General features: G+C 46.0%; 1 protein-coding gene across 1 annotated transcript in view; it reads left to right on the forward strand.

Annotated features, from left to right (window-relative positions):
* SORCS1 (sortilin related VPS10 domain containing receptor 1) overlaps positions 1–14,904 on the forward strand; it is a 407,920-nt gene extending 393,016 nt beyond the window's left edge. The window contains exons 24-27 of the mRNA XM_077821796.1: positions 6,837–6,936; positions 10,570–10,675; positions 10,794–10,954; positions 14,840–14,904. Coding sequence (XP_077677922.1) covers positions 6,837–6,936; positions 10,570–10,675; positions 10,794–10,954; positions 14,840–14,904 — 432 coding nt within the window. The remainder of the gene's footprint in view (positions 1–6,836; positions 6,937–10,569; positions 10,676–10,793; positions 10,955–14,839) is intronic.
* The last annotated feature ends 11,778 nt before the right edge of the window (positions 14,905–26,682 follow it).

The following is a 26,682-nucleotide window of genomic DNA, read 5'->3' on the forward strand; positions in this document are numbered from 1 at the left end:
TTGGAACTACTTAGGAAGCCTGCTTTTACATACATGAAAAACAGTGGCAATAAAAAAACAAAAACTTTCTAAAATATTTCTAAATGAGTTCCCCTCTCCCTCAATTATGAGCGAGGTTTTCAAAGCTGGGTAATGGACTTGGATATCTAACGCCAATGTGAACTGAGCCTCCATATTGCTCAGATGTCTTTGAATTCCTCAGAGTGTGTTATCAGATCTCCTTATCCTTGTCCAGATTGTTCAGAGCTCCCTGGAAAGAGCTATGGACAGGAAACCTTCTGTAGTGTATAAAAGCAAGTTTTATTGGTCCTGCAAAACCCAAGAGCTATTTTTCAGTGCCACCTACTGGCATTTTACCTATTAACTAACCGTTTACATACGGACATCTCTCATTTACAGAGCATTCCTCGAACAGAGATGATTTCTTAAGACTCACCTTTGCTGCAATGCCTACAAAGCCCAACCGGCTAAGGGGGGTGATGAGCTGTGACTGTCCCTTTTCTCCTCTCCTCTGTACTCCTACTAACTCCCTCATTCCTGCCATTCCTGTCCATCCTATCTCAGCCTCAATTAAATCTCCATCCTTCGTCTTTCTAGACTGCAAGTCCTCCAGGATAGGGATTGTCTCTGAGTATGTCTGCACTGCACCTGGGAGGCGTGGTTCCCAGCACGGGCAGACGGATTCAAGCTAGCACACTAACAATACCCATGTGGATGTTGCAGCACGGGCAGCGGCTCAGGCTAACCAGCTGAACTCAGACCACGGGTGCTTTCATTCTGCCTCAGTGAGGACAGACGCCAGGTCTCTGTTCCCTTCCCCCATCTGTGTTTGGAACAAAGATGTGCAGTAGGATCACGCTGCCCGAGGCAACACTCTAGCAATCTAGAGCTCTGATCTGCACTGCAGGATGGGCAAGTACGAACAAAACCAAGGGCAGGCAGCTATGGTTGAGGAATCAAAGCCGACACCTGCAGGATCCACAAATCCAAAGTCTGGCTAGGAAAGCCTCTGTTCGGGTGACCTCTAGTTCATTCATCTCCAGCTGTCCATGGAAGCAATGATCATCACTGTGCTTGTAAGTCCAGGAAAAGAGGCCGTGCTTGGCTGCTCACGTCCCTTGTGTGCCGTGAGGCTTCCACAACAGCCCTGGCCTCATAACGCTTTGCCTGTTCTGCAAGAAGAGGGCTTCTTCTATACAGGAATTCAGTGTTCTCCAGGGTGTGCAGCAGGAAAAATGGGATTTTAATGGTTCTGAATTGTACTTGTGTCAGGCAAACACTCTGGGGCATTCTCATACCTGAGCTGATCCGTGCCAGGTTCTGATCCTCCTCCATCCTCCGCCCATATCACTGACTAAACCATTCCCTGCCAGCAGGTCAGTAGCCACATTCTCCTTCTTGGGGTACCATTGCTCAGTCATAGTGGTTGCACATTGTGTGTATCTTTAGCTGGACTGAGACTTGCATGATTCCCACCTCCACAACTTCTCTTCCCACTCAACACTGCTGGATGCTCTGCATCAGAAATAACATAATAGGTCTGTTATGATATTTGTTGCAGCTTGTATGAAAACTACACCATGCTCAATCTCTGCCGGGCCTGGGCTCAAATTGCAAAGGACAAAGAACAACCTTACAAGGATGAGAGGATGGCTACTAGGTCACACCTGGGGCTAGTTGGAGCTTGCCTGATGCTATGTCTGTTACTGCCACAAGCCATTAATGCCCATAGTTTTAGAGCATTTCCATCAATATCTAGCCTACTTGAAAAGGAGTACTTGTGGCACCTTAGAGACTAACCAATTTATTTGAGCATAAGCTTTCGTGAGCTACAGCTCACTTCATCGGATGCATACTGTGGAAAGTGTAGAAGATCTTTTTATATACACACAAAGCATGAAAAAATACCTCCTCCCACCCCACTCTCCTGCTGCTAATAGCTTATCTAAAGTGACCACTCTTCTTACAATGTGTATGATAATCAAGGTGGGCCATTTCCAGCACAAATCCAGGGTTTAACAAGAACGTCTGAGGGGAGGGAGGGTAGGAAAAAACAAGGGGAAATAGGTTACCTTGCATAATGACTTAGCCACTCCCAGTCTCTATTCAAGCCTAAGTTAATTGTATCAAATTTGCAAATGAATTCCAATTCAGCAGTTTCTCGCTGGAGTCTGGATTTGAAGTTTTTTGTTGTAATATCACAACTTTCATGTCTGTAATGGCGTGACCAGAGAGATTGAAGTGTTCTCCGACTGGTTTATAAATGTTATAATTCTTGACATCTGATTTGTGTCCATTTATTCTTTTACGTAGAGACTGTCCAGTTTGACCAATGTATATGGCAGAGGGGCATTGCTGGCACATGATGGCATATATCACATTGGTGGATGTGCAGGTGAACGAGCCTCTGATAGTGTGGCTGATGTTATTAGGCCCTGTGATGGTGTCCCCTGAATAGATATGTGGGCACAGTTGGCAACGGGCTTTGTTGCAAGGATAAGTTCCTGGGTTAGTGGTTCTGTTGTGTGGTATGTGGTTGCTGGTGAGTATTTGCTTCAGGTTCGGGGGCTGTCTGTAGGCAAGGACTGGCCTGTCTCCCAAGATTTGTGAGAGTGTTGGGTCATCTTTCAGGATAGGTTGTAGATCCTTAATAATGCGTTGGAGGGGTTTTAGTTGGGGGCTGAAGGTGACGGCTAGTGGCTTCTGTTATTTTCTTTGTTAGGCCTGTCCTGTAGTAGGAGACTTCTGGGAACTCTTCTGGCTCTATCAATCTGTTTCTTCACTTCCGCCCTACATAGAGTGCTTGCATAGAGTGCTTCCGCCGACGTGCACGGGCTGAAATTGTGGAAAAGCAGCATCACTTGCCCCATAACCTCAGCCGTGCGGAACACAGTGCCATCCACAGCCTCAGAAACAATTCTGACATCATAATCAAAAAGGCTGACAAAGGAGGTGCTGTTGTCATCATGAATAGGTCGGAATATAAACAAGAGGCTGCTTGGCAGCTGTCCAACACCACTTTCTACAAGCCATTACCCTCTGATCCCACTGAGAGTTACCAAAAGAAACTACAGCATTTGCTCAAGAAACTTCCTGAAAAAGCACAAGATCAAATCCACACAGACACACCCCTGGAACCCCGACCTGGGATATTCTATCTACTACCCAAGATCCATAAACCTGGAAATCCTGGGCGCCCCATCATCTCAGGCATTGGCACCCTGACAGCAGGATTGTCTGGCTATGTAGACTCCCTCCTCAGGCCCTACGCTACCAGCACTCCCAGCTATCTTCAAGACACCATTGACTTCCTGAGGAAACTACAATCCATCGGTGATCTTCCTGATAACACCATCCTGGCCTCTATGGATGTAGAAGCCCTCTACACTAACATTCCACACAAAGATGGACTACAAGCCGTCAAGAACACTATCCCCGATAATGTCACGGCTAAACTGGTGGCTGAACTTTGTGACTTTGTCCTTACCCATAACTATTTTACATTTGGGGACAATGTATACCTTCAGATCAGCAGCACTGCTATGGGTACCCACATGGCCCCACAGTATGCCAACATTTTTATGGCTGACTTAGAACAACGCTTCCTCAGTTCTCGTCCCCTAACACCCCTACTCTACTTGCACTATATTGATGACATCTTCATCATCTAGACCCATGGAAAAGAAGCCCTTGAGGAATTCCACCATGATTTCAGCAATTTCCATCCCACCATCAACCTCAGCCTGGTCCAGTCCACACAAGAGATCCACTTCCTGGACACTACAGTGCTAATAAACGATGGTCACATAAACACCACCCTATACTGGAAACCTACTGACTGCTATTCCTACCTACATGCCTCCAGCTTTCACCCTGACCACACCACACGATCCATCGTCTACAGCCAAGCTCTGCGATACAACCGCATTTGCTCCAAACCCTCAGACAGAGACAAACACCTACAAGAGCTCTATCAAGCATTCTTACAACTACAATACCCACCTGCGGAAGTGAAGAAACAGATTGATAGAGCCAGAAGAGTTCCCAGAAGTCTCCTACTACAGGACAGGCCTAACAAAGAAAATAACAGAACACCACTAGCCATCACCTTCAGCCCCCAACTAAAACCCCTCCAACGCATTATTAAGGATCTACAACCTATCCTGAAGGATGACCCAACACTCTCACAAATCCTGTGAGACAGGCCAGTCCTTGCCTACAGATAGCCCCCCAAACTGAAGCAAATACTCACCAGCAACCACATACCACACAATAGAACCACTAACCCAGGAACCTATCCTTGCAACAAAGTCTGTTGCCAACTGTGCCCACATATCTATTCAGGGGACACCATCACAGGGCCTAATAACATCAGCCACACTATCAGAGGCTCGTTCACCTGCACATCCACCAATGTGATATATGCCATCATGTGCCAGCAATGCCCCTCTGCCATGTACATTGGTCAAACTGGACAGTCTCTATGTAAAAGAATAAATGGATACAAATCAGATGTCAAGAATTATAACATTCATAAACCAGTCGGAGAACACTTCAATCTCTCTGGTCACGCCATTACAGACATGAAAGTTGTGATATTACAACAAAAAAACTTCAAATCCAGACTACAGCAAGAAACTGTTGAATTGGAATTCATTTGCAAATTTGATACAATTAACTTAGGCTTGAATAGAGACTGGGAGTGGCTAAGTCATTATGCAAGGTAACCTATTTCCCCTTGTTTTTTCCTCCCCCCCCCTCCCCCCAGACGTTCTTGTTAAACCCTGGATTTGTGCTGGAAATGGCCCACCTTGATTATCATACACATTGTAAGGAGAGTGGTCACTTTAGATAAGCTATTAGCATTAGGAGAGTGGGGTGGGAGGAGGTATTTTTTCATGCTTTGTGTGTATATAAAAGGATCTTCTACACTTTCCACAGTATGCATCCAATGAAGTGAGCTGTAGCTCACGAAAGCTTATGCTCAAATAAATTGGTTAGTCTCTAAGGTGCCACAAGTACTCCTTTTCTTTTTGCGAATACAGACTAACACGGCTGTTACTCTGAAACCTAGCCTACTTGAGTGCTTCAAGACCAGTGTAACTTGTGCTCCATTCGCGTACTGGGGTGCATCTCCTCTCTAACCATGCTGTTTGGAGCTAAGCAATTCAATCACATCCACAGCATCTGCAAATGAATCTTGACAAGCTTCATGTTATTTATTCTTCCTCTTGATAGAAATATATTTATGACACGTTCTGGTACCACTAACAAGATTTAAGAACATAAATGAGATAGATTTTTAAAAAGAAAAGGCCCATTGTTAGCTGTTGCCAAATAGATATTGGATCAAGGGCACCGATTCAAGTAAGCAGTGGCCAAAATGAAATGTAGGATCCAACAGTATTGACAAAAATCATTATGAATGTTAAAAAAAACCCAAACTGATCAATCTCAGACCATGATGAGCGTTAGAGAACACCTAACCACATCTTTGTAGCATTACTGAAGTAGCCTAACTTGAGAAAAACCAGGAACGCAACAGAGATGGTCTAAAAATGATGGGCATGTATGGTTCCCTGACAATTTTTTGTTAATCTTTGAAAAGGAATAAAGATTTATTTAAACCAAATTAGATTAAATAGTGGGCACAAATGTATAGCGCTTCCTGAATTTCACTTGGTTGTAAAAATCCAACACTGTCATGCTGGGTTATTTTCAAGTTTTCCAACCACCTCTCCTCCACCACACCCCATCCCCCACTAATCTTGTGCATGTTAATAAAGTGGAAAATTGTTCACTACCCTGAGAACTGATAGGATGGATGAAATATCTGGAGAAACTGAGGCTGTAAGTATCCAAACAGAACATGCTGCAAAATTCTATACATCATTTACATGTACAATATTTTCATCCTCTCTGCCCTGTTTGTTTAGACAGTAAACTTTTTGCGGCAGGGTCTGATCACTTATTATGAGTATGTAAAGCACCTAACACAATGTGGCCCTGATCTCAGTTGAGAGCCTTTAGGAACTACTGGAATACAAACAATAATAGTATATTCTAGAAAAAGAGTTACTGTAATCATCATCAAGAGCATCACGAAAAGGAAAACCTGCCTCGCTGTGGTTCAGGAAAGCAATCTTCAAATAGAGTTGACGCCAAAGCCTGATTCTCCTGCTCTGCAGGCATTGATGGGCTCATGGATGGGATGGGCTCCATGGATGGGCTCCATGCCAGCAGAGTGGTGCTCAAATCCTGAAGTAGTATCTCGTCTCTGCCTTGTTCCCTGATGTGCGAGGAACCCTTGTCTGGTGGATCTCCATTGCCTTCAGCAGAGTTACACCAGGGTGATTCATAAATGCTGAGGTTAAAAGGGACTATCATGAAGCTCTAGTCTAACCTCCTGCATAGCACAGACCATTACATTTGACCCACTGACTTTTAGCCTTTCTTTTTCTTAGCTTTGCTTGTGCTAATACTGCAGGGCACTCATTTGCTATTCTTGGGTTGGTACTGCAAACATGTATTTACATGAGTACTATTACTCACGTGAGCAGTCTCTTTGATGTCAATGGGACTACCTCTATGAGTAAGGTTGCTCATGTAACTTGTTGGTATCAGTAGCTACTAGTAGTACATAAATATCTGTACCGTCCTGACAGCTGTACCCAGCTGCTCTATCTTTTTTCTTTAGAAGGTACAGTAAATTGCTGTTGACTTGAACTTTGGACATACTTTTTCTATGTAAAACCGCTGCTTTGTAGGTAGCCCTGTTTCCTCTCTAGCCATGACCACATATGATTTACTAACCCTTTTTTCCCTGTTTCTTCCAGATTTCAGAAATACTGATCCACAAACTGAACCAAAACTTGGTCCAGTTTGAGCTGAAGCCTGGGGTTCGAGTCTTGGTCCATGTGGCCCATTTATCAGCAGGTCAGTGTTCACCCCCTCAAAGTCTTGCCCATTGTTGAGTAGCAAAATCTATTGTAAGTTCCTTGCTAGCAGCATGGTGGGATCTACCAGCCATCACACTCGAAATACTTTATATTTGTAGTAAGCATTCATAACTCCGGTGAAGGGGCATACATTACAGTGCCACACAAGTCTACATTTATCCATCATACCCCAAAGTTTTATTAGTGATTAGTGACAGCTAGTGCAACTGCATGCAGTATGTCTGGGGACCGTGTTTTATTAAGTGTATGAATGGTTGATGTATCGCTGTATGCCAGGGTGGTGGGGAGGGGAAGGGAAGAAGGTATGAATGGTTGATGTATCGCTGTACGCCAGGGTGGGGGGAGGGGAAGGGAAGAAGGTTTTAACAGCCCCACCAGAACTAAGAACAGTGTGGGGTGATTCAGGGGAATCACTCCAGTTATAAACACTTCCAGAGAGGTACCATCCACTGGGGAGACTTGCATATACTGGTTGAAACTGGATTTCCCAAAGACCAACTGTCATAACCATACTGCTAAGGGTAGCCTAGAATTTCTCCTTGCCTGTAAGGAGTTAAGAAGCTCAAATAACCTGTTTCAGAGTAGCAGCTGTGTTATTCTGTATTCGCAAAAAGAAAAGGAGGACTTGTGGCACCTTAGAGACTAACACATTTATTTGAGCTGTAGCTCACGAAAGCTTATGCTCAAATAAATGTGTTAGTCTCTAAGGTGCCACAAGTCTTCCTTTTCAAATAACCTGGTTGGCACCTGACCAAAAGGACCAATGGGGAAAGAAGATACTTTCAAATCGGGGGGGTAGACAGGGGAGGCTTTGTTTGTGCTCTTTGTTTTGTGTTCTCTGGGGAAGCAGAGAAGCATCAGGTCAGAAAAACTCCTTCTCCTAAAATCATCCTAAAATGAGTCTCAATATTGCAAACAGAGTAAGTAAATAAGGCAAGGTTTGTTAGATTATCTTTTGTTTTTAGCTTGTGAATTTTCCCTGTGCTAAGAGGGAGGTTTATCCCTGTTTTCTGTAACTTTAAAGTTTTTCCTAGAGGGGAATCCTCTGTGTTTTGAATCTGATTACCCTGTAAAGTTACCTTCCATCCTGATTTTACAGAGGTGTTTCTTTTACTTTTTTTTTTCTTTATAATAAAGTTCTGTTTTTAAGACTCTGATTGGGGTTTTTAGTGTCCTAAGAACCCAAGGGTCTGGTCTGTGTTCATCTGGTTTACCTATTTGGTTGGTAGATTATTCTCAAGCCTCCCCAGGAAAGGGGGTGAAGGGGTTTGGGGGGATATTTTAGGGAAACAGGAACCCCAAGTGGTCCTTTTCCTGAATCTTTGTCTAACTCACTTGGTGGTGGCAGCAGTACCCATCCAAGGACAAGGAAGGATTTGTGCCTTGGGGAAGTTTTTAACCTAAGCTGGTAGAAATAAGCTTAGGGGGTCTTTGATGCTGGTTCCCACATCTATACCCTAGAGTTCAGAGTGGGGAGGGAACCCTGACACCAACAAAGGCTGTGTTTAACTGCCTTCTTTCTGATCCAGCAAATGGACAGTGTGAATGCTGCTGACTGGATGGAAAAGGAAGCAGGGAAATAATTCTGGTGGCCAGATGAGATGTTGATCAGAAAAAGCCAGAGTTAGAGAAGGGTGGGAAGCCTGGAATTGATTCAGAGAATCTAGCACCAGATTCAAAACCTCAAACCTAAGAGATCCAGGGAGGTGTCATGCAGGCAGGCCCCAGGAAACCTATCCTCTCCACACAGCTTTCCCAATAGACGTCCATCCAAATGTGCACTGTTCTTACTACAGTCAAGCCATTAAGGCTGCCACCTGTTTTGAATTTTGTTTTAGACCTTTCAGACCGACCTAGAGTCGGGCCATGATCTATCAATCGGGCGTTAGGTGTATGTACAGCACTGTAGCAATAGCACACGGGCAATTCTGGCAGGCTTTTGGATGCCCATGAGGTGAGGACAGTACCACCCAAATCACTCACACTTGTGACCTGAGCCAGGTCTGAAGGCTGGTAGCCATAAGTGGTGCTCCCCCAGCTGCAGCAGCTCGCCCTCTGTAACACCAGTCCCCCGTCTGCAGTACTTCAAATAATCTGTAACGATGCCTTTGATTGGTGGCGTATGTGTACGCCCACGCCGCGGCTCATTCCTGTTTGTACTGGAGCCTCCGTGGCATTGTCAACCCTCACGCTGCGTGAATGATCAGGAACCTTGCCCACACATTGCTCCCTCACGCAGATGAATAATGACCACTGGAGGGCTCAGCATTTTTGCACCTGTGGCTCAGGCCTAAACAGGAGCAGGATTAATTTATGGTAATTCTGGACAACAGGCTGCAGCCCATTCATCCCTACGTCTCAGCCAAAAACAAAACAGAACAACCCACACATATGAGGCAAAGTAAAATATACCAATATTCTGTACCCAGCAGTAAAAGGGCTGTTGGTAACCTGGCTCTAATCCCAGCATTATAACAAGAATGTTGAGCGACACTGAATTTAACTAGTCAGAGACACATCATCACACAGACATGTCATCACACTGAACTTAACTTTGTCGTCACCTAGAGCTGCAGATCCACAAAGGAATGAGACAGGCTCAGAAGACAAAACGCGTTTATAATCAAGTATTATTTAATAATGATGCTTATCCTTCATGAAAGTAACTTTCTTGAAGCCAGAATATCAAAGCAGAATGTTTCACTTAGCCCTAGCTAGATAGCAGCCAAAACACAGATTTCTCGGTATTTTATCTGGCTCTGTGTGACTGGTTTGTGTGTGCATGTATGAGTGACTGAGTGTGTCCGTCTCTCTGATTTGGTGTAATTTGTCATTTATGTTTGGGGTAGCCATCGCATCAGCGTCAGGCTGTTGTGTGTTGTCTTACACACACATCCTGCAAGGGGCGTTACCAAGAGTTGCACGAGGCTTGAGGGAGAGGCACAGAGAGTAAGCTCCTTTATTTTCTTCTGCCTATACGCTTCCATCCCATGGAAAACTCACAGCATGGGGGATGATAGAAGGTGGAGAGAGAGAAGGACGAGGAGTGTGCTACTCAAAGGGGGAAAGGGACAAAGGCAGGGGTTAGGAATGGGGAAAGGAGTCCTACATCACTCCCGCCACACTTCTTAGACCATAGGGTGTGGAAGGAGTGACCACCATCACAAAGCAGAGATGCCAAGGCACTGTCAGAGTGGGAAAGCCAGGATTCATCCAGATAACGAACACAACTGAGCACATAGCATCAGATCAACGCATTATTTTGGTTGCAATATTTTTTACTCCTATCGAATACAGCTGGCACTTCCCTCTCCAACCACTCAGGTGTCCAGTACAAATCAGTGGCCTGGTAGAGTGGGTCTGTATGTCAAGGTTGAACAGAACTCTATAGGAAGCTGTAGGAATAGCTACACTTCAAACAACTGATTGCCTCTTGGAGGTGATCCTTATGCCTGATGGGGATGTGCCCTGGAGTGAGACCATGGAGCGATGGTTAGACAGATGTCACTACAAAGGTACATGGCTAGGGGTGGTGGATGCACAGTATCTGTTTAGAGAGTTATTTCCAGTCCATGTTGTGTGGATATTCTAAAGATCTCCTCTCTTGTAGCTCCCCTGGTGGACCTCACGCCCAGTCACAGTGGTTCGGCCATGCTGATGCTGCTATCTGTGGTGTTTGTGGGATTAGCCGTTTTTGTAATTTACAAGTTCAAAAGGTACGACCTCCCCCTCTCCCTCCCTCCCCTCTTGTCGTCTACGGACTCAGGTCTAAAAAGTATGACGAGACATGATCCATAGCGTACACGACAATGATGGTTTCTGTTAATGTTTTAGGAAGATTCCGGGCATTAATGTATATGCACAGATGCAGAATGAGAAAGATCAAGAGATGGTCAGTCCAGTCAGTCAAAGGGAAAGCATGCCTAATGTCCCTCAAAGTGAACTGATGAGCCCTGAGCAACTAGTAGATGAGAAGTTGGATACCCGGCCCATAGGTAAATAACTTCCAGCACCCAACAGCTGGTCAGATTCTAAGATCTAATTGGCTAGACTTATTCTGAACCTTCCCACCACCCCTCCCAGAGCACTCTCCCTCCCACTGCTGTGTTAACGTCTCTAAAAGGCACCAAGCTAACTCCTCCTCCCCCTCACCTCCCTATGATGAAAAAGAAATTTAACAACCTGAGTCTTTGCCCATGTAGTTTTCTGTGTAGTCCTCTCTCCTCCCGAAAAACTCTGTAATCGTGTCATCACTAACGTGCTGTCAGAGAAATGTCATCTCGTTTCTGGCACCTGTGTAATTCTGGGGCAAGCACTAGATTGAATGCATAAAAAGAGGTCCCCTTTTTCCAGTACACGGGGGCAGGAGAGAGACTTGATAAGTACAGCTTAAAAGCTCAGTCTGAAATGATGTGTTTGGTGCCACGGCACATGAGCTACTCCTAGCTGCCGGCCAAACCATGAAACCACCACAGCCGGCCTCTTGGGGAGCACTGCAAAATATGGATCTCTGTATTGGCCAGCAGGGTTCACCTTCACACAAACTTCTCTCAGAGGGGGAATAAACAGCAGTGACGGTTGACTGGTGATGTTGGGAATGTACAAACAGGCTTTAGTTAGAACCATATTTAACACAATAGGACTATCCATCTCTCAGTTACTCTGGTGCAATCCCTATTAACTTCAATGCAGGGTAACGGAATATAAGAATAAGACTAGAAATCAGCACCTATAAAAATACCCCCTTTGTTTCACAACATTAAGGGGAAGATTTCTGGCCATGACTCAGGATGTGCTCAAATCCATTCCTGTTCAGCAAAGTACTTATGCAAGTGCTTAGTTTACATGCTTAAGTCTCACTGAGGACAAAAGGACATAGGGCCATGCTTAAGCACTTTGCTGAACTGGGGGCCTAGATGAATGTGGGAAGAATTTAAATTGAACTCTTCCCTTTGATCAGTGAGGTTGACAGTTTCTGCTGAAACAGGTGTCTACAGATATTTGGAGCAGTGTTGCATGTGGCTTGTAAAGTGACACTCCTGCAATCCTTGGCCTAAGGCGTAGACCCACTGAGGTCCCTGAGACTCCTTGCATGACTAAGAATGACTCTTGTGACTAAGGGCTAGAGAATGGGCCCCAGTTTTAGGGGAGCATCCATTTTTAGCTGCCTGGCCTTGAGCAGAGACGAGTTATGTTTTAACAGACAGAGTACAGCTGCTCCCATGGCCCAAAGGGAATTTAAAACTGACCTGAGGCACCAACTGAGCAGTGCCCTCGTGAATGGGAACCTTCATTTGGAGAAGGCCTCGCATAGGGGCCACTGCACAGAGATTAAGGGGAGAGGGAATGTTATTCTGGCCAGTGGAGTGACCTGGGAACTGGCTCGATTCAGGGCAGCACCCAGGCTGCTCTGTCTTGTGCTGGGGGCCAGTTTGATCCCCCCCACCCCGGATCAAGGAAGAGGACAGGCAGCAACAAGCCAACTATGCGTTTCCTCTACAGGTGAGCTGGGGATGTAGCCATACAGCGTTACTAGGTCTAGCTAGAGCAGCTTGTGTCTCTTACGTAAGTCAGAATTTTGCGGTGGTACTTTCCCAGTTCCAGCCTGAGCTGTTGGCTGCTGTATGACTAATGCACCACAGATGCATTTTAAATATTGCCCTGCCTGAGACTTTGTGGAACCCTGTGGAGGTCCGTGGGGTTACTGGGGAAGGATTAATACATGATCCTAAAGAAACAACCCAATAAGCCCCTCTAGGTATGTCTACACTACCCCCCAGGAGGTGCGCCTCCCAGCCCGGGTCAGCAGCCTGCTCGAGCCAGCATGCTAAGAAATCGCAGCGTGTTTGCTGTGACACAGGCAGCAGCTCACACTAGCCACTCGAGCTCAAACCCAAGGGATCAGGTGGACTTGGATTCGAGCAGCTGGCCTGAGCCCTTTCCAGTGGCACGGTAGCCGCACGGCTATTTTTAGCACGCTAGCAGGAGCAGAGCGAAAGCAAGGCTGTCGACCCAGCTGGGCCTCTCACCGCCCAGCTGCGGTGGAGACACACCCGAAAATCCTGTCAGCGAGAAGAACAAGCCAGCCAGATTGGAGCACTCTGGTGACAGGAATAGGTTTAGAGTTGTGTGTGAGGGGACCATAAAGCACAAAGATTCATAGGGTGGGATTCACAAGGGAGACTTAGGTATAGACAGGCCCTTTCTCCTGGTTTTAAACCGACTGTCCTCTTCTTAGTTTGTTCCCCCCAAACAACCGGATAAAATGAGATAAAACCGGACGTGGTTTTGGCCGGTATCGGACGGGGGATGCCCTTTTGAAGAGCCCACATTATGAAGTGCTGGAATGTCTGGTATGCTGGGAAAGCAGCAGTGGCCACCCAACTGCCACGGGCATTCACAAAGCTACTGCGCTCAACTGCTGCCTAGCCCAGCGGGCTCCTAAAGCACCTACGTGTCTGCCATTAAAAGTCTCTCAGGCACCTCATTCTCTGTGGCCAAAGTCCTGACACAGCTCAGAGGCTAACTCACTCCTCAGCCCCAGCAGGATTCGCAGGCACGGCGTTTCCCCGCCTGTCTTGCCTTTGAGGCCCAATCCAGTAGATGTGCTCTGAGCATGCCTAAACCCACACAAAATGGCTGGAGGAGGTGGTGGTGCAACCCTTCCCCCATAACGTTTAGCCTAGTGGTTAGAGCAGCCCTCATGTGAGTGACTCGTGTTCAGTTCCTCCCATCCCTCCCATTTGAACCTGGGTCTTCCACCACAATGCTCTAGCCCCAGACAGCTCCAGCAGGAGAGACTGAGAGCACCTTTCCCCAGAATACCCCCATCTCCAGAGGGCGAGGGTGCTCTCCAGAGAGGTGGGAGACCCCAGCTCCACATCAGGCAGAAGGGGGGAAACTAAACCTGACTCTCCCACATCCTAATCACTGGGCTAGAGCTCCTACGGGGGCAGAGCCTCCTCGGTTTTTCTTGAAAAAGGACGAATCTGCCATAGGCACCTAACTCCAGGAGAGGGCTCATGGCTGCGATTGGTGCCTCCGTCCGGCCTTGAATTAGATGCACAAGTCCCCTTGAAGGGCAAGTTTAGGTCACACCCCTCTCCTCAGCATTTCTTATTGGCTAGCTTGGGAGGCTCAGCGGGCGCTGGCTTTTGTGAAGCCCATTCTTAGGCATCTGTCTCCTCAAGCATATAGGGAGCATGGGTGCCTAATGCAGGGTGGCGCCCCTTGCGAATCTCATTTTCACCCTTACTTGTCCTGTGTGATAACTCCAGGTCTTTCTGGAGTTCAGGATTTTTTTTCGGGGCATTTTCCTTCAGGGAAACCAAGCAATAGACACAGTGGGATGTTTCTTGTCGGTGTGGGGTTTGTTTTGAAGCAGTTTTTTCCCCTCTGCAAGCAGAGACTAACATTCGTGCCCTGTGCCTTTAGGAAATCCAAAGGCTGGGGGCGTTGGGTCCCACGCACGCCTCCATAGCCTAGAGCACAGTAGCTACTTGTCACAGCAAACCCTTCTTTTGCAAAGGCAAATCATACAGTGGGTTGTCAAGTCTCCGACACCTTTTCATATCAGATGCCAGTACATGAGTCAGTGCTCTACATTATCTCGTAGAAACAGTTTCCCGCATCCTCCCTTCCCTTCCCTTCCCTCCATCACTTCTTTTCAACGTGGGTGAATCATCTTTGTAGAAAGAAGAACAAGACGTTCCATTCAACCTTCTTAAGTGGCAAGAGAACATTTCGGGGCAGATGATGTCAGGCTGGACCAAATAAACCCTCACACCAAATGGCGAGACGCCGTAAAATCTTTCATTCTCTGGAAACACTTGTGTTATTCAGCTAACTCTTGCTTTTGTTTTTCTTGTTCTTTGCCACAGGAAGTATGTCCATAGCTGCTGAGGCTCAAAGCACAAAAGAAATCCCTACCTATGTAAATGTTTGAACCAAGGACACCAGAACATGTGTATATAGATATAGATATATATATAGATATATATAAAAGAAAAACTCACTTCATTTGGACTTTTTAATTCTTCAGACGACAAAAGGTTTTTAGCTTTAATCCTGTGCATGTGGACATTATACCCAGACTGTGGTTGGAATTGCAGTGTACAGGTGCTCTATTTTAATAGGGGGAAAGGAAATGACCTGTTGCCCCCATAGCCCTTCCCCACAGCTCACTTTCCTCTCTTTTCTGATCAATCTCTTATTTGTAGAAAGTTCATAATGATAGTGGCCAGCAATGTGCATGGGGTCTTTTTGAGGGGTCAGGGGTGGGAAGGTGGTGAGGGAATAAGGGTATTTGGCTTTAGATTTAACTGCTTCTTTAGCACTGCAGGCTGTGGGTGAGGTAGCTACCCCCAGCCAACTTTCACGAGCCACACAGAAATACACAGGAGTAGACACGGCAATGTTTCTGGGCTGGTTTGGTTTTTGCCTTCATTCATACCTTCACCTTCTCCATCCTTCATTCTGCCGCTTGTGACGGCTCGTAGGTCCCTGCAGCGAAGCCAGGAAATCAGCCCCTAAGCTGCAATGCCAGATGCTTTTTTAAAAAAGACTGTTTAGCCCATTCACACTGAGGCACCTGCCCAAGTGGCATGATCCAGAGGCACCTCCCCCGCCATGCAGGCCACCCAATCTCACGGCATGGCACAATGCGGTATGAGCTTCTACTGCCCGCAGTTCTGCCCTGCAAATATCCTGACCCCAGCTGCCTCCCACTACCCCTCCTGAATTTCATTCTCCATCATGTGTGCAGTCATTTAAACCAGTGCAGAGTGGGGGTAACATGCTGCCCGATCACCCTGGTAATGGTTTCATGCCCACTTTGCATGGTCTAAATGACTGCACAGCAAAAGTGGATTCAGACCCCCACCCGCACACCCGTCCGCTTAGCAGCGTGAATTTCCTGCTTCTGGGTCAAGGGCTTGGCTCTAGCCCATAGCACATCCTCCACCGCAGCCTCAACCCCCTAACAACCTGTCTGGTCCCTCTCCTTCCTCAGGTGTCTCACTGCTGTATGTCTGAGTGCGTGGCCTACCAGCACTGCCTCGCCATATCCAGTACACCCAAGGGCCCGGCGGCAGTTCCTCACGCTACAGCATGTAGCTAGATCAAGCACATTCCAACTATATTTCCAAGCCCTTAACACCCCGGTTAAATATGTCCGTTAGCCTGGCTCTTGGCCCTATGTAAGGTAATTGGCTGGCCACAGTATGTCTGCTCACCACTTCCAGCAGGGACTTTTAGCGTCTAGACTGTAAAACCCTGCCACATCTGCTCAGCCCAAATAAAGGTTTCAGGATTGGGCCCCTCGTGTTCCCTATGAGAGACCAGTGCCGCCTCAGACCCATGGTGGGGCTGGGTTCAAAGTCTGCTGAAATCCAAATTATCCAAAGGCACAGCCCTCAGAACAGCCCCGGGAGGGACGGGAACGCAGATACAGCACGCACGAGGGAGCAAACGTCAGGAACGGCCCATGGCTCTGAAAAAAAGAGGATGCCAACAGGGAAAAGGTCAATCCCACCCTCACCCACCGGGCGCCCTCGCTGCCTTTTTATCCTTTCTGTGGAGCTACAGGATTCCACTGGCCACAGGCTTTGACATCAACTCACTATTGTAGTTGCAACTACTGCTTTAAGCAAGGTGGGAAAGGTTTTTTTTTGCAGTCACTGTATAATAGCCCCCAGGATTCTAACTGGCCCTTGAAGTCTGGCATTAGCCAACTTATTTTTATAAGCAGCCACTTAAAAAGTTTTCTTATAGGATGGGAACTACTGCTGATTTTAAAAGGACTTTTTTGATGTATTTTTCTCTTGGTTAAAGATAATGTAGTGTTCTGTACAATTGCTATTGTTTCTTGCTTTTACAGTCATATTTATTAAACAGATTGTCTCAAAAGAACTGTGTGTGTGTGTTTGTTGCTCATTTAACTCACAGGCCCCGTCGCAAGGGAGGGGCTGTATTTTGCTAGAAAACCTCCCCCCCTCCCCCTCCCGTGACACCACCTCTTCCTAGCTCTTAGCACTTGTCATCCATAGATGTCAAAGCACTTTACAAGTCAGACAAGCACAATTATCCCCTTTTGGCAGAGAAACTGAGGCACACAGAGGTGAAGTAATCTGCCCAAGGTCTCCAAGTAGGCCAGTGGCAGAGCTGTGAATAGGTCTCTTGGGGCCCGTCCCAATGCCCTCTCCCCAACCACGCTGGCTTACAACAATAGAAGCATCTTACACGGGGAGGATCTCAAAGCAATTTACAAAAATTACTCAATTAAGACTTGCAATATGCCTGAAAGGTAAGTGGCTTGCGATTGTCCCCATTTTAAATATGAAAAACCCGAGGCACAGCTAGGTTGAGCTGTCTGCCAGATCACCAAGGAAGTCAGTGGCTACATCAGGCACCGAATCCTGCCTGAGGCACAAGAAGTTAATTGCCAGTCTCTGATGTCGCCACTAGATCCTCCTTCCTCTGGTAGGCCATGCTTAGTCTGGCTGGCTGTCCCACACTAGTGGCTGGGCCACAGAACCAAAGGAGTTTGTACAGCCTTTGTGCGGAGAAAGCTGGGCCTTTTAGCTCAGAAAGCAGAGCGTTAGATTGGACATCCAAAATGGCTCAGGTTTTATCCCCGCTGCCAATGACCCGCCCAGGGGGCACACTGTTAAATTAACAACAATTTGATATAAATGTACTTATTAGAGGGGTGTTTCACTTCCTAGACAAATTGCTATTTGGCAAATTACATTCTGCCGTACTGAAAAAAATCCAGGTTCAATTGGCCACAGTGTCCTTCCTCTACTGAACTTCTGTTGAATGTTGCCGAGCTATTAAACAGCTGCTGTACACGCCCCCCGACACAGCACTGGACAACGTGATTCTTGTGTGCCTAGATCGAGCGTGATCTGACACCTAAATGGACAGATGTTTTGGCTGAATAGGGGCAACAGGATCAAGCCCAGGGCTTGGAAAGTCTCTTAAAATACACTGTCAGCTCTTTCTACTCTGTAATCGCTTCGGCACAGGGACCGTCTTTCTGTTCTGTGTTTGCACGGTGGCTACCGCAAAGAGGTCCCGGTCCAGGAATGGGGCTCCTAGAGGCTGCAGCAGTAGAAATAATCATCATTCAGAATTCTTTGACCGTATGAGGACATCATTATGTCTAATGGGAATGAGGGAAATAAATAGTCGTAGGTAGAAAAAAGCAGGGAGGGAAAGATGCAGTTAAACGTAGGAGGACGTATTTTCTAAGTATGGTCTTCAGCCTTCCAAACTCCCAGAGTCCTACGGGGATTGGGTTGGATACAATGACTATGCAGGGGCCCTTAATTCAGCCTCTTCATCCCTAGTGAATAAAGCAGTTTTTAGGCACTTAACACCTAGTGAAATCAATTACATCTATGGGAGTTAGGCACCTAAATACCTTTGAGGATCTGGGAATTACACACTCGCTTAACTTTGTCTATGCCTACGTCTAATTTACTTAATTGCTTTGCTGGACAGGAATAGTCTTAAGTACTTGCTTAAATATTTTGGGGATGTGAGGCAAGAACTTCCAGTGACCCCCAAACAAACCTCTCAATTCACATACCGAGAATTGCTGACAGTTGCAGTCATGCTGCTACCCATAGATCATAACTAGCAATTAGCATTTTAATCAGTGTGCGGCTGTCTCTAAGTGAATGGGTGGAATATTATCCCTTCATTATTAGTATCTCTCATGCCATTTGGTGTTTAGAACATTACCTACTGTTGTAAACCACATGCTAAACGGTGTAAAACAAACACACACAAACAATGGTTTCCCTTCAGCTAATGAGATGCTGTCACTGCCTGGCCTTATGAAACGGAACAACAAAGTATGTGAATAGATAACACTTCAGTTACAATAGATACCTTGAGATTAGAGTGCTGGGACAAATCCTGCCCCGATACTCATAAGAAAAAAGACTTACATCAAATTGTTTTCTGCTTGATAAGATCAAAGTGTTAGCACACACCAAGCCCACAACTGTTGTGAAATATTTCACATGATGCTTTGATGAAGTGGGTTCTAGCCCAGGGAAGCTTATGCCCAAATAAATTTGTTAGTCTGTAAGGTGCCACAAGGACTCCTCGTTGTTTTTGCTGATACAGACTAACACGGCTGCCACTAACGCGAGTGCTTCCTTTTCTGTTGGGACAACGCAGTTACCTGTTACGTTTCAGCCCCCGGAAAGCAGGACCTAGAGGAATGATTTAAGTCAAGTGTTCGCATTGCTAGAATTTAAAACTTTAGCTGTATTGTGGTAGAGGCTATAGGCTCCAACAGAGAGCTGGGCTCCACTGTGCTAGGCGTGCCACGTTAATAGGGTGACCAGATGTCCTGACCTTATAGGGACAGTCCCGATTTTTGGGTCTTTTTCTTATATAGGCTCCTATTACCCCTCACCCCTTGTCCTGATTTTTCACATTTCCTGTCTGGTCATCCTACACAATAACCTAGTATGACACAGTCCCTGTCCCAATGAGCATGCCATCTTACTAGACAAAACAAATGGGATGAAAGCAATTATTAGCCCCCTTTTACAGCCTGGGAACAGCGGTAGAGCAAGATTACAGGTAACAGTTACAAAACCCAACTATGTGATTAGATGCCTAAGGGCCAAATTATTAACGGTATCTTGGCACCTAAGTATGCAGATACCTAGCTACATAGATGCTGTTGACAATCCTACGGGCAGCTAGCTGCATCTTTAGGTCCCTAGACACCTTTAAAAAACAAAACCATGCCCTAAGGCTCAAAGTCAAAAATGTCTTAGGTTTCTAACTCACTTTGGAGGCTTGGAATCCTAAATCAAAGTGATTTTGAAACTTATATCCTACTTACTGCATCTTCAGCAGTATCTGGGTACTTAGCCACAAGGTACCCTATTCTTCCTTTCTGAGGATTAGCTCTTTTTCATGCTAATATTTGAGATGGCGCTGAACCAAAACACCGGCGCCCAACATTCTGATCTACAGGCAGGGGAGGGTGCTGAGTCTGACCCCGCTGGAATGAAGAGGCACCCTGGCTGTGAGCTCTCTCCTTGCTTTGGGGATAGTGGATAACAGCGTTCCTTTATGCAGCAGCAGCAGTTGTGCTGGCTCATCTCTTTCTGCTTTCAGGCAGGGAGAGCCCGGACAGCGACACCAGGCATCGATCCAAACTCCAAGTAACAGGAGATCCCTGTTCTTCAGTAAGGGACAATATACAGCTGCATTGCCTAGAGCAGCCCCGAAAACAGCAGCTCCAAACAAAGCACTGGACACTGATTCTATCTGGCCACCTTGCGCTTTATTTCTCCTTTGAGGCCCTAATTCTTCTGAGGCCTTGTGTGCAGCCATATGCTTGACACATGGTTTGGGCCAGCAAGCTCGGTGGTGACCCTCACCTCCCAGCGCCTCCTCTCATAGGCAATAACTACTGTCATGTTTCAGAAGGAGAGCGACGACCGACAGCACACAGGCTGCCGGCGATTTGGTCTGCCTTTATCCGCGCCTTGGCGCGAAAGAGCCTTCTGAGGACGGATACAATCTGCAAAGGCGTCTACCTGGAAGAAGCGCAGTTCAGATGAGATGCCGCACCAGGGTGGTTACAGAATGCGTATGTTCCAGCCCAGAGGTTGCTGCATTTCAGCAGTGGCAAAGTGACTTCTAATTTGCCACACATACCCGCCTGCAAGGCGTTTTGCCAATACCTAAACAAGTGGCTTAGAGCAGAGGCTTGCGAGCCGCAAATAGCTCTTCACTCTGTCACCTGTGGCTCTTTGCAGCCCATGCTATTAAAACCCTGTGTGATTTAATTATTAACCAATCAGGTTGCTTGTATGATGTTATTAGTGCAAGTTGATAAATTAATTGATGAAGTCATTCACTTATTTGCTGTGAGAATCCTATCTATAAAATATATAGCATGATAGTAACAAGCAATGCTTTCGCATGACTGTGGCTCTTTTGGGTAACGTTGAGCACTAATTTGGCTCCTGAACCACTGAGGTGTTTGCATCAATGGATTCGCATTTGTGTATCAGAGGGGAGAGCGATCTGAACCTGCCCTCCAGGACATTCCCTTCCTTTCAGAATGCATTGCGTTGAATGACACTGAAATCTGCCCTTCTTGGGAGATGGGTAGACTGTTAATGCTGCAGGCTGAGCGAGCAAGCGTTTGTAAAGAGCTGTGGGATGCTGCTTTGATGCAAGGCACTGAGAACACATTTGTTAAAAAGCACTATTAGGAAAGCAAACATCATGGTGATGCAGGGCAGAGGAGCCTGAGCTGCCCCAGGTTTCGTTCGGCTCCGTGGACTCCAGCACACCTGCTTCGGAAAGATTCTGATTACTCCCTGATGCGCTACCTTGGGGGCAGGTCTGTACTGCTGCTTACGTTGATCTAATTTACATGGCTCGGGGGTGTGAAAAAAAAGCCTGAAGGACGCAAGTTTTGTGCTGTCCACACTGGCACTATCTGGACAGGAGACACCCTCCCACCAGCATAGTGAGTCTTTACCAGACGGGCTACAGCAGTGCAGCTCGCCCGAGGCACTTTGTTAGCCTTCATCACCTTACATTCATTAATGGGATTTTTATTCCTACAAAGTTTCCCTCGCGGGTAGGGGAGGATTCGTCCCATTTTATGGATAGGAACTAAGGCCCAGCTTACATTAAGGGAGTGACCCAAAGTCACACATGAAATCTCTGGGTGAGCTAAGCCTTGAACCCAGGTCTGTTTGAGTCCTAGGCCAGGTATCCACTCGAACAGTCTGCCTACCTTTGGTTCCCTGAATGAAGGGAAGTGGGAAATGCAGCTACTGCCATTTAAGGGCCAACCTAATGAACAATAATTCCTCGTCCATATATTAGATTTTAGGGAAGGTTTAATAGGGCAGAAACACCAGCACCTGCAGGTCCCCACAAACAGCCCAACTCCTGCAAGACTAAATCCCTATCCCTCCTCCATTCTCACCTCCAGACTGGCCCTTCACATAGGGTGACCAGACAGCAAGTGTGAAAAATTGGGACAGGGGGTGGGGGGGCAATAGGCGCCTATCTAAGACAAAGCTCCAAATATTGGGACTGTCCCTACAAAATCAGGACATCTGGTCACCCTACTTTAACAGGGAGGAGGTGCTGTGATGGGAAGAGCCTGGATTCAGCCCGTGGAGCATGCAGATACAACCAGGGGATGCAGATAAGATTTTCAATGTTATGCCCTGGCAACTGTCCAGCTGTCTGCAAGCCTGCCTGTAAAGATAGTGGGCTTGATTCTCGGCCCCCTCAGTTTGTGCACTGAGATGAAGGACGGAGGGGGGGGTGCTCTGTGTTTTAGGGCCATGTAGGGGCTTGTCTGCCTTCCCCTGGTGTATGTTAGAGCAACCTCAGGGTGACTCTAATTTATGCTCTTCTATGAGCCCTGCTGAGCAGAGCAGAGCAAAAGCACAGTGCGTTCTGGCCACATCTGACGCTGCACCAAACTGATCCCTAGGCTAAGAACAGGACTAGCCTACAGCCCATGTACCAACTCTGTGCCTGCCAGGAAAGCCCTCTCAGGGCACCATGTCTGCCCACGTTAGGGCCCCTTTGCACTGCCACAACAGCATAAAAGGGCCTGTGCACAAATGAGCACCAGACCCCCCTGTTCTTACATCTGTTACTAGGAAGTGTCCGCCCCGTGCAGTGGGAATGGCCCATGTCTCTATAGGTTTATGGCAGAAAGTCAAGCGGGATTCACGCACTGAAGCCCTCAGCTGCCATGGCAGTAGAGAGTCAATGTCAGGGCCTGAGTCAGAGAGATCTCATCCCCAACAGGCCTTGAGGGTGCTTATCGGAGTCTTGTTGAGCAAGCAGGGGGTCTACAGTCTTGGAGGAGGCAGCAGGACACCAATCTCAGTTATGGCCCCCTACATCTTGTGGCAGAAAGCACACCACAATATACTGTACTCCGTATGGGCGGAACTGGCCTTCTAGCTCTACCTAGATCACTTGGCAGTCTGGTATAAATCCAGCCTGGATGAAATCTGAAGATTAACCCATGTGGACAGGGTGTGGGGGAATGCACGTGCACACACGTGTGCCGAAACACAAAGAGGCTGCGTGGACTGCGCTTGGCCATACTGAGCACCCGATCCAAAGCCCACTGAAATCTGCGGAAAGAATTGGCACCAATGGGCTTTGGGTTGCGCAGGCATCTTTCAGCTCACTTCAGAAAGAGCTCGGCACCTTGCAGGCTCCGGCTCCAAGGGACAACACACCCATGAGACCAAAGACTTTGGTCATGAAATGGGTATGAAAGTCCACGCGTACTTTGCCAGCACTTATTTAAAGGAGCACGCAAACTTTGAGTTATGAAATATTTCAGCCAACTCTCTGACCCCCATCCCCAACTGTATAATGCAAATTGTGTTGCATAATTTCAGGGGAGCGTTCATATCTGGGACCAGACTTCTCTATAGGCATGGGCCTGTATATACCCAAAAAATCAGGTACTGCTCACTAATTCTTCATATGAAAAGCAGGAATTGATTAGAACTATCATATCTGGACAGCCTGTTGCAGGCTTTCCTTTGCAGCCACCCTTTTTCCACCTCCCCCCGCTTTTCTTTTTCTTTTTTCCAGAAGGCTGCACTTAAATACCCCCAGAGTCACAAATCTTCAGACAAGGTGAGGTGAGGTGAATTGTGCGTGCATGTCTGTCTGGGGAAGGCACTTGCTCAAAGAACACAGTCATGTTATCCTATAAAGATGAAACAAGAATCCTTCTTTAAACCCTGTTATAGGGATCACAGAACTAAAGAGAAATTACCTTTGACTTCATTTGAAAAGACACAAAGAAGGGTTGAGCCATCCCCAGAAATAACTTATATTTACTCCTTGAACTGGGATAAACAGTGGCTGTTGGGGGAGGAGGAATTCCTGTATACCAGGGGTTCTCAACCCGGGGTACGCATACCCTTGGGGGTATGCAGAGATCTTCCAAGGGGTACATCAGTTCATCTAGATATTTGCCTAGTTTTACAAGAGGCTACAGAAAAAAGCACTAGCTAAGTCAGTACAAACTAAAATTTCATACAGACAATGACTTGCTTATACTGCTCTATATACTATACAGTGAAATGTAAGTTCGATATTATATTCCAGTTGATTTATTTTAGAATTATATGGTAACAGTGAGAAAGTCAGCAATTTGGCAGTAATAGTGCACTGTGACACTTTTGTATTTTTAGGTCTGATTTTGCAAGCAAGTAGTTTTTAAGTGAAGTGAAACTTGGGGGTACGCAAGACAAATCAGACTCCTGAAAGGGGTACAATAGTCTGGAGAGGTTGAGAACTATTGTTCTATACCAATTATAAGCTGAAGAGTTAAAAGTGATTCACAGTGCGGACAGAACATTACTGTTATTTACATTCCAATAGATCAGCGCCCCTTCATGCTAAGTATTATACAAATATATTATAAGAGCCAGTCCATGTTTCAAAGAGTTTACAATTTAAGGGGGAAAATTTCAAAGACACAGATTGGATAGGTGCCTAACTGCCATTTGTGGCTTTGAAAATCGTCTCCTTAAGAAACAAGACAAAGTGTGGGAGAAAGTATTGTCATTGCCAGTTTATAGAAGGGGAACTGGGGTATCAAGAGAGTAAAGATAGGGTTTTCCAAGGAGTTAATTCCCAACTCCCGAGAGCCTCTCTCTCACTGAGAATGATGGAACATGGCAGCCATTTTGAAAAAGGGCACTTTTTTGCTGAATTCTTTATAGAACATTATTTGTCAGTCCCTGCTACAAGGGAAATTTATTATTGAAGCATACTATTTGACCATTAATCCTAAAAACTACTCCCCCAAATCCTCAAACTCACAAAATGTAGCTAATGCACAAGGTCTGCTTTATTCCATTACTAAAATGAATTGGGACAAAAAGAAAAAAATTCATTTAACAGATCCATTTAAAATTCATTTTAATTTCTAAACTATTTAGCTGATTTAAGGGAATTACTGGTAAATTCTCAAAAAAAAAATAAATATTGTACTCAGGAAGTGCTGTCATTTTAGGGGAAATGAAAAATCCCTGCTCTGAGTACAAAACTCCACACAGCCTGTATTTCTGAGCCATTTCTATAATTATAGGCAAGGCAGATATTAGCACCTGTTTGTAAGGTTACCTGACACTTCCCATTATAAGACCCTGTTTACAGTTGCTCATAACTTTCCCAATTTTAATTGTTTGGGCTGAAATTTCCAATGCCAGATACCTGCCTCAGGCTGAAATTTTCTTAAAATTTCAGGGGAAAAAGGATTCAGCCACTTCTAAGAATAAAATTGGGGGGAAATAGCCAATGTTAAAAAAATAGTCTTACATTCGATTTGTTTAGAAGATCTAGTGCTTCCGTTCTTTGGAGCAAAGACTAGAGATTTGGTAGGAGGGATACCCTGGTGTCAGGGATGCACCTTTTACTACTCCTGTGAACATTCACTCAAATTTGGCCAATCCTCCAAAAACTTATTGTTCACACATGCTCAGTAAAGTCTTGGTTAGCCGCTAAATTCTCCAGACATTCCATCTGCACTGAACATGCTCCATCTCCACACAACTCTGAAATGCTGACTAGATTGTGCATGTCCCAGTCCGACAAAGTAACCAAGCACTCGCCATTCGGGGACTGCAGAGGCTGGCCTGGACTTTCCCTTCAATTACTCTTCCTGGCAGCCAGCATCTCTTGTGTGCTCAATGATACTACTGCAGTTGCAGTTATGAAATGGGGAGGGGAGGGCAGCAAAGGGGGACAGGAGCCAGGGGATGAATAGGAGCATAGAAGGACAGAGAGAAAAATAGAATAAGATAATGTAATTAAAGACTGTATTATAATCCATACACACAAAGGGGCTGAATTAAGCTGCATAGGCAACCTTAATTCTGGCATTTTCTAACTATTCAGTGCTTGACTTTGCAGCCTTATTGTTCTTGTAACAGAGTTGTGACTCTCATATGTACATATCGTGGGCCAGTTTCAAATTTAACTTTCACTGGTATTAAAATGGAATAACTCTACTTAAGCAACAGAATTACTCCACATTTACACTGGGGTAGATCAGAATTAGGCCCAGCGTGACTTTTTAAGCATTGACTTGGCCATGATGGAGGCCTGTGTAAGTTGCAAACCAACCCATCAAACAGGCTAAAATGAGCATTCTTCCCTGATACAATGTTGATGCGTGGGGCTCTGAAGACATATTCCATGTACTAATGTCATGCTTACTTGAGAAGGTGATGTTATAAAATCAAGTCTGGTGTGGAGAAAGTAAATAAGGAAGTGCTGTTTACTTTGTGTTAGGGGCCACCAAATGAAAATAATAGGCAGCAGATTTAAAATAAACAAAAGGAACTATTTTTCACACAACACACAGTCAACCTGTAGAACTCCTAGTCAGAGGAGGTTGTGAAGGCTGAGATTATAACAGAGTTCAAAAAAGAATTAGGTAAATTCATGGAGGATAGGTCCATTAATGGCTATTAGCCAGGATGGGTAGGGATGGTGTCCCTAGCCTCTGTTTGCCAGAAGCTGGGAATGGGCGACAGGGGATCGATCACTTGATGATTACCTGTTCTGTTCATTCCCTCTGGGGCACCTGGCACTGGCCACTGTTGGAAGACAGGATCCCGGACTAGATGGACCTTTGGTCTGACCCAGTATGGCTGTTCTTATG

The sequence above is a fragment of the Eretmochelys imbricata genome, chromosome 7 (genome assembly GCF_965152235.1).
Source record: "Eretmochelys imbricata isolate rEreImb1 chromosome 7, rEreImb1.hap1, whole genome shotgun sequence".
Classification (NCBI taxonomy): Eukaryota; Metazoa; Chordata; order Testudines; family Cheloniidae; genus Eretmochelys; species Eretmochelys imbricata.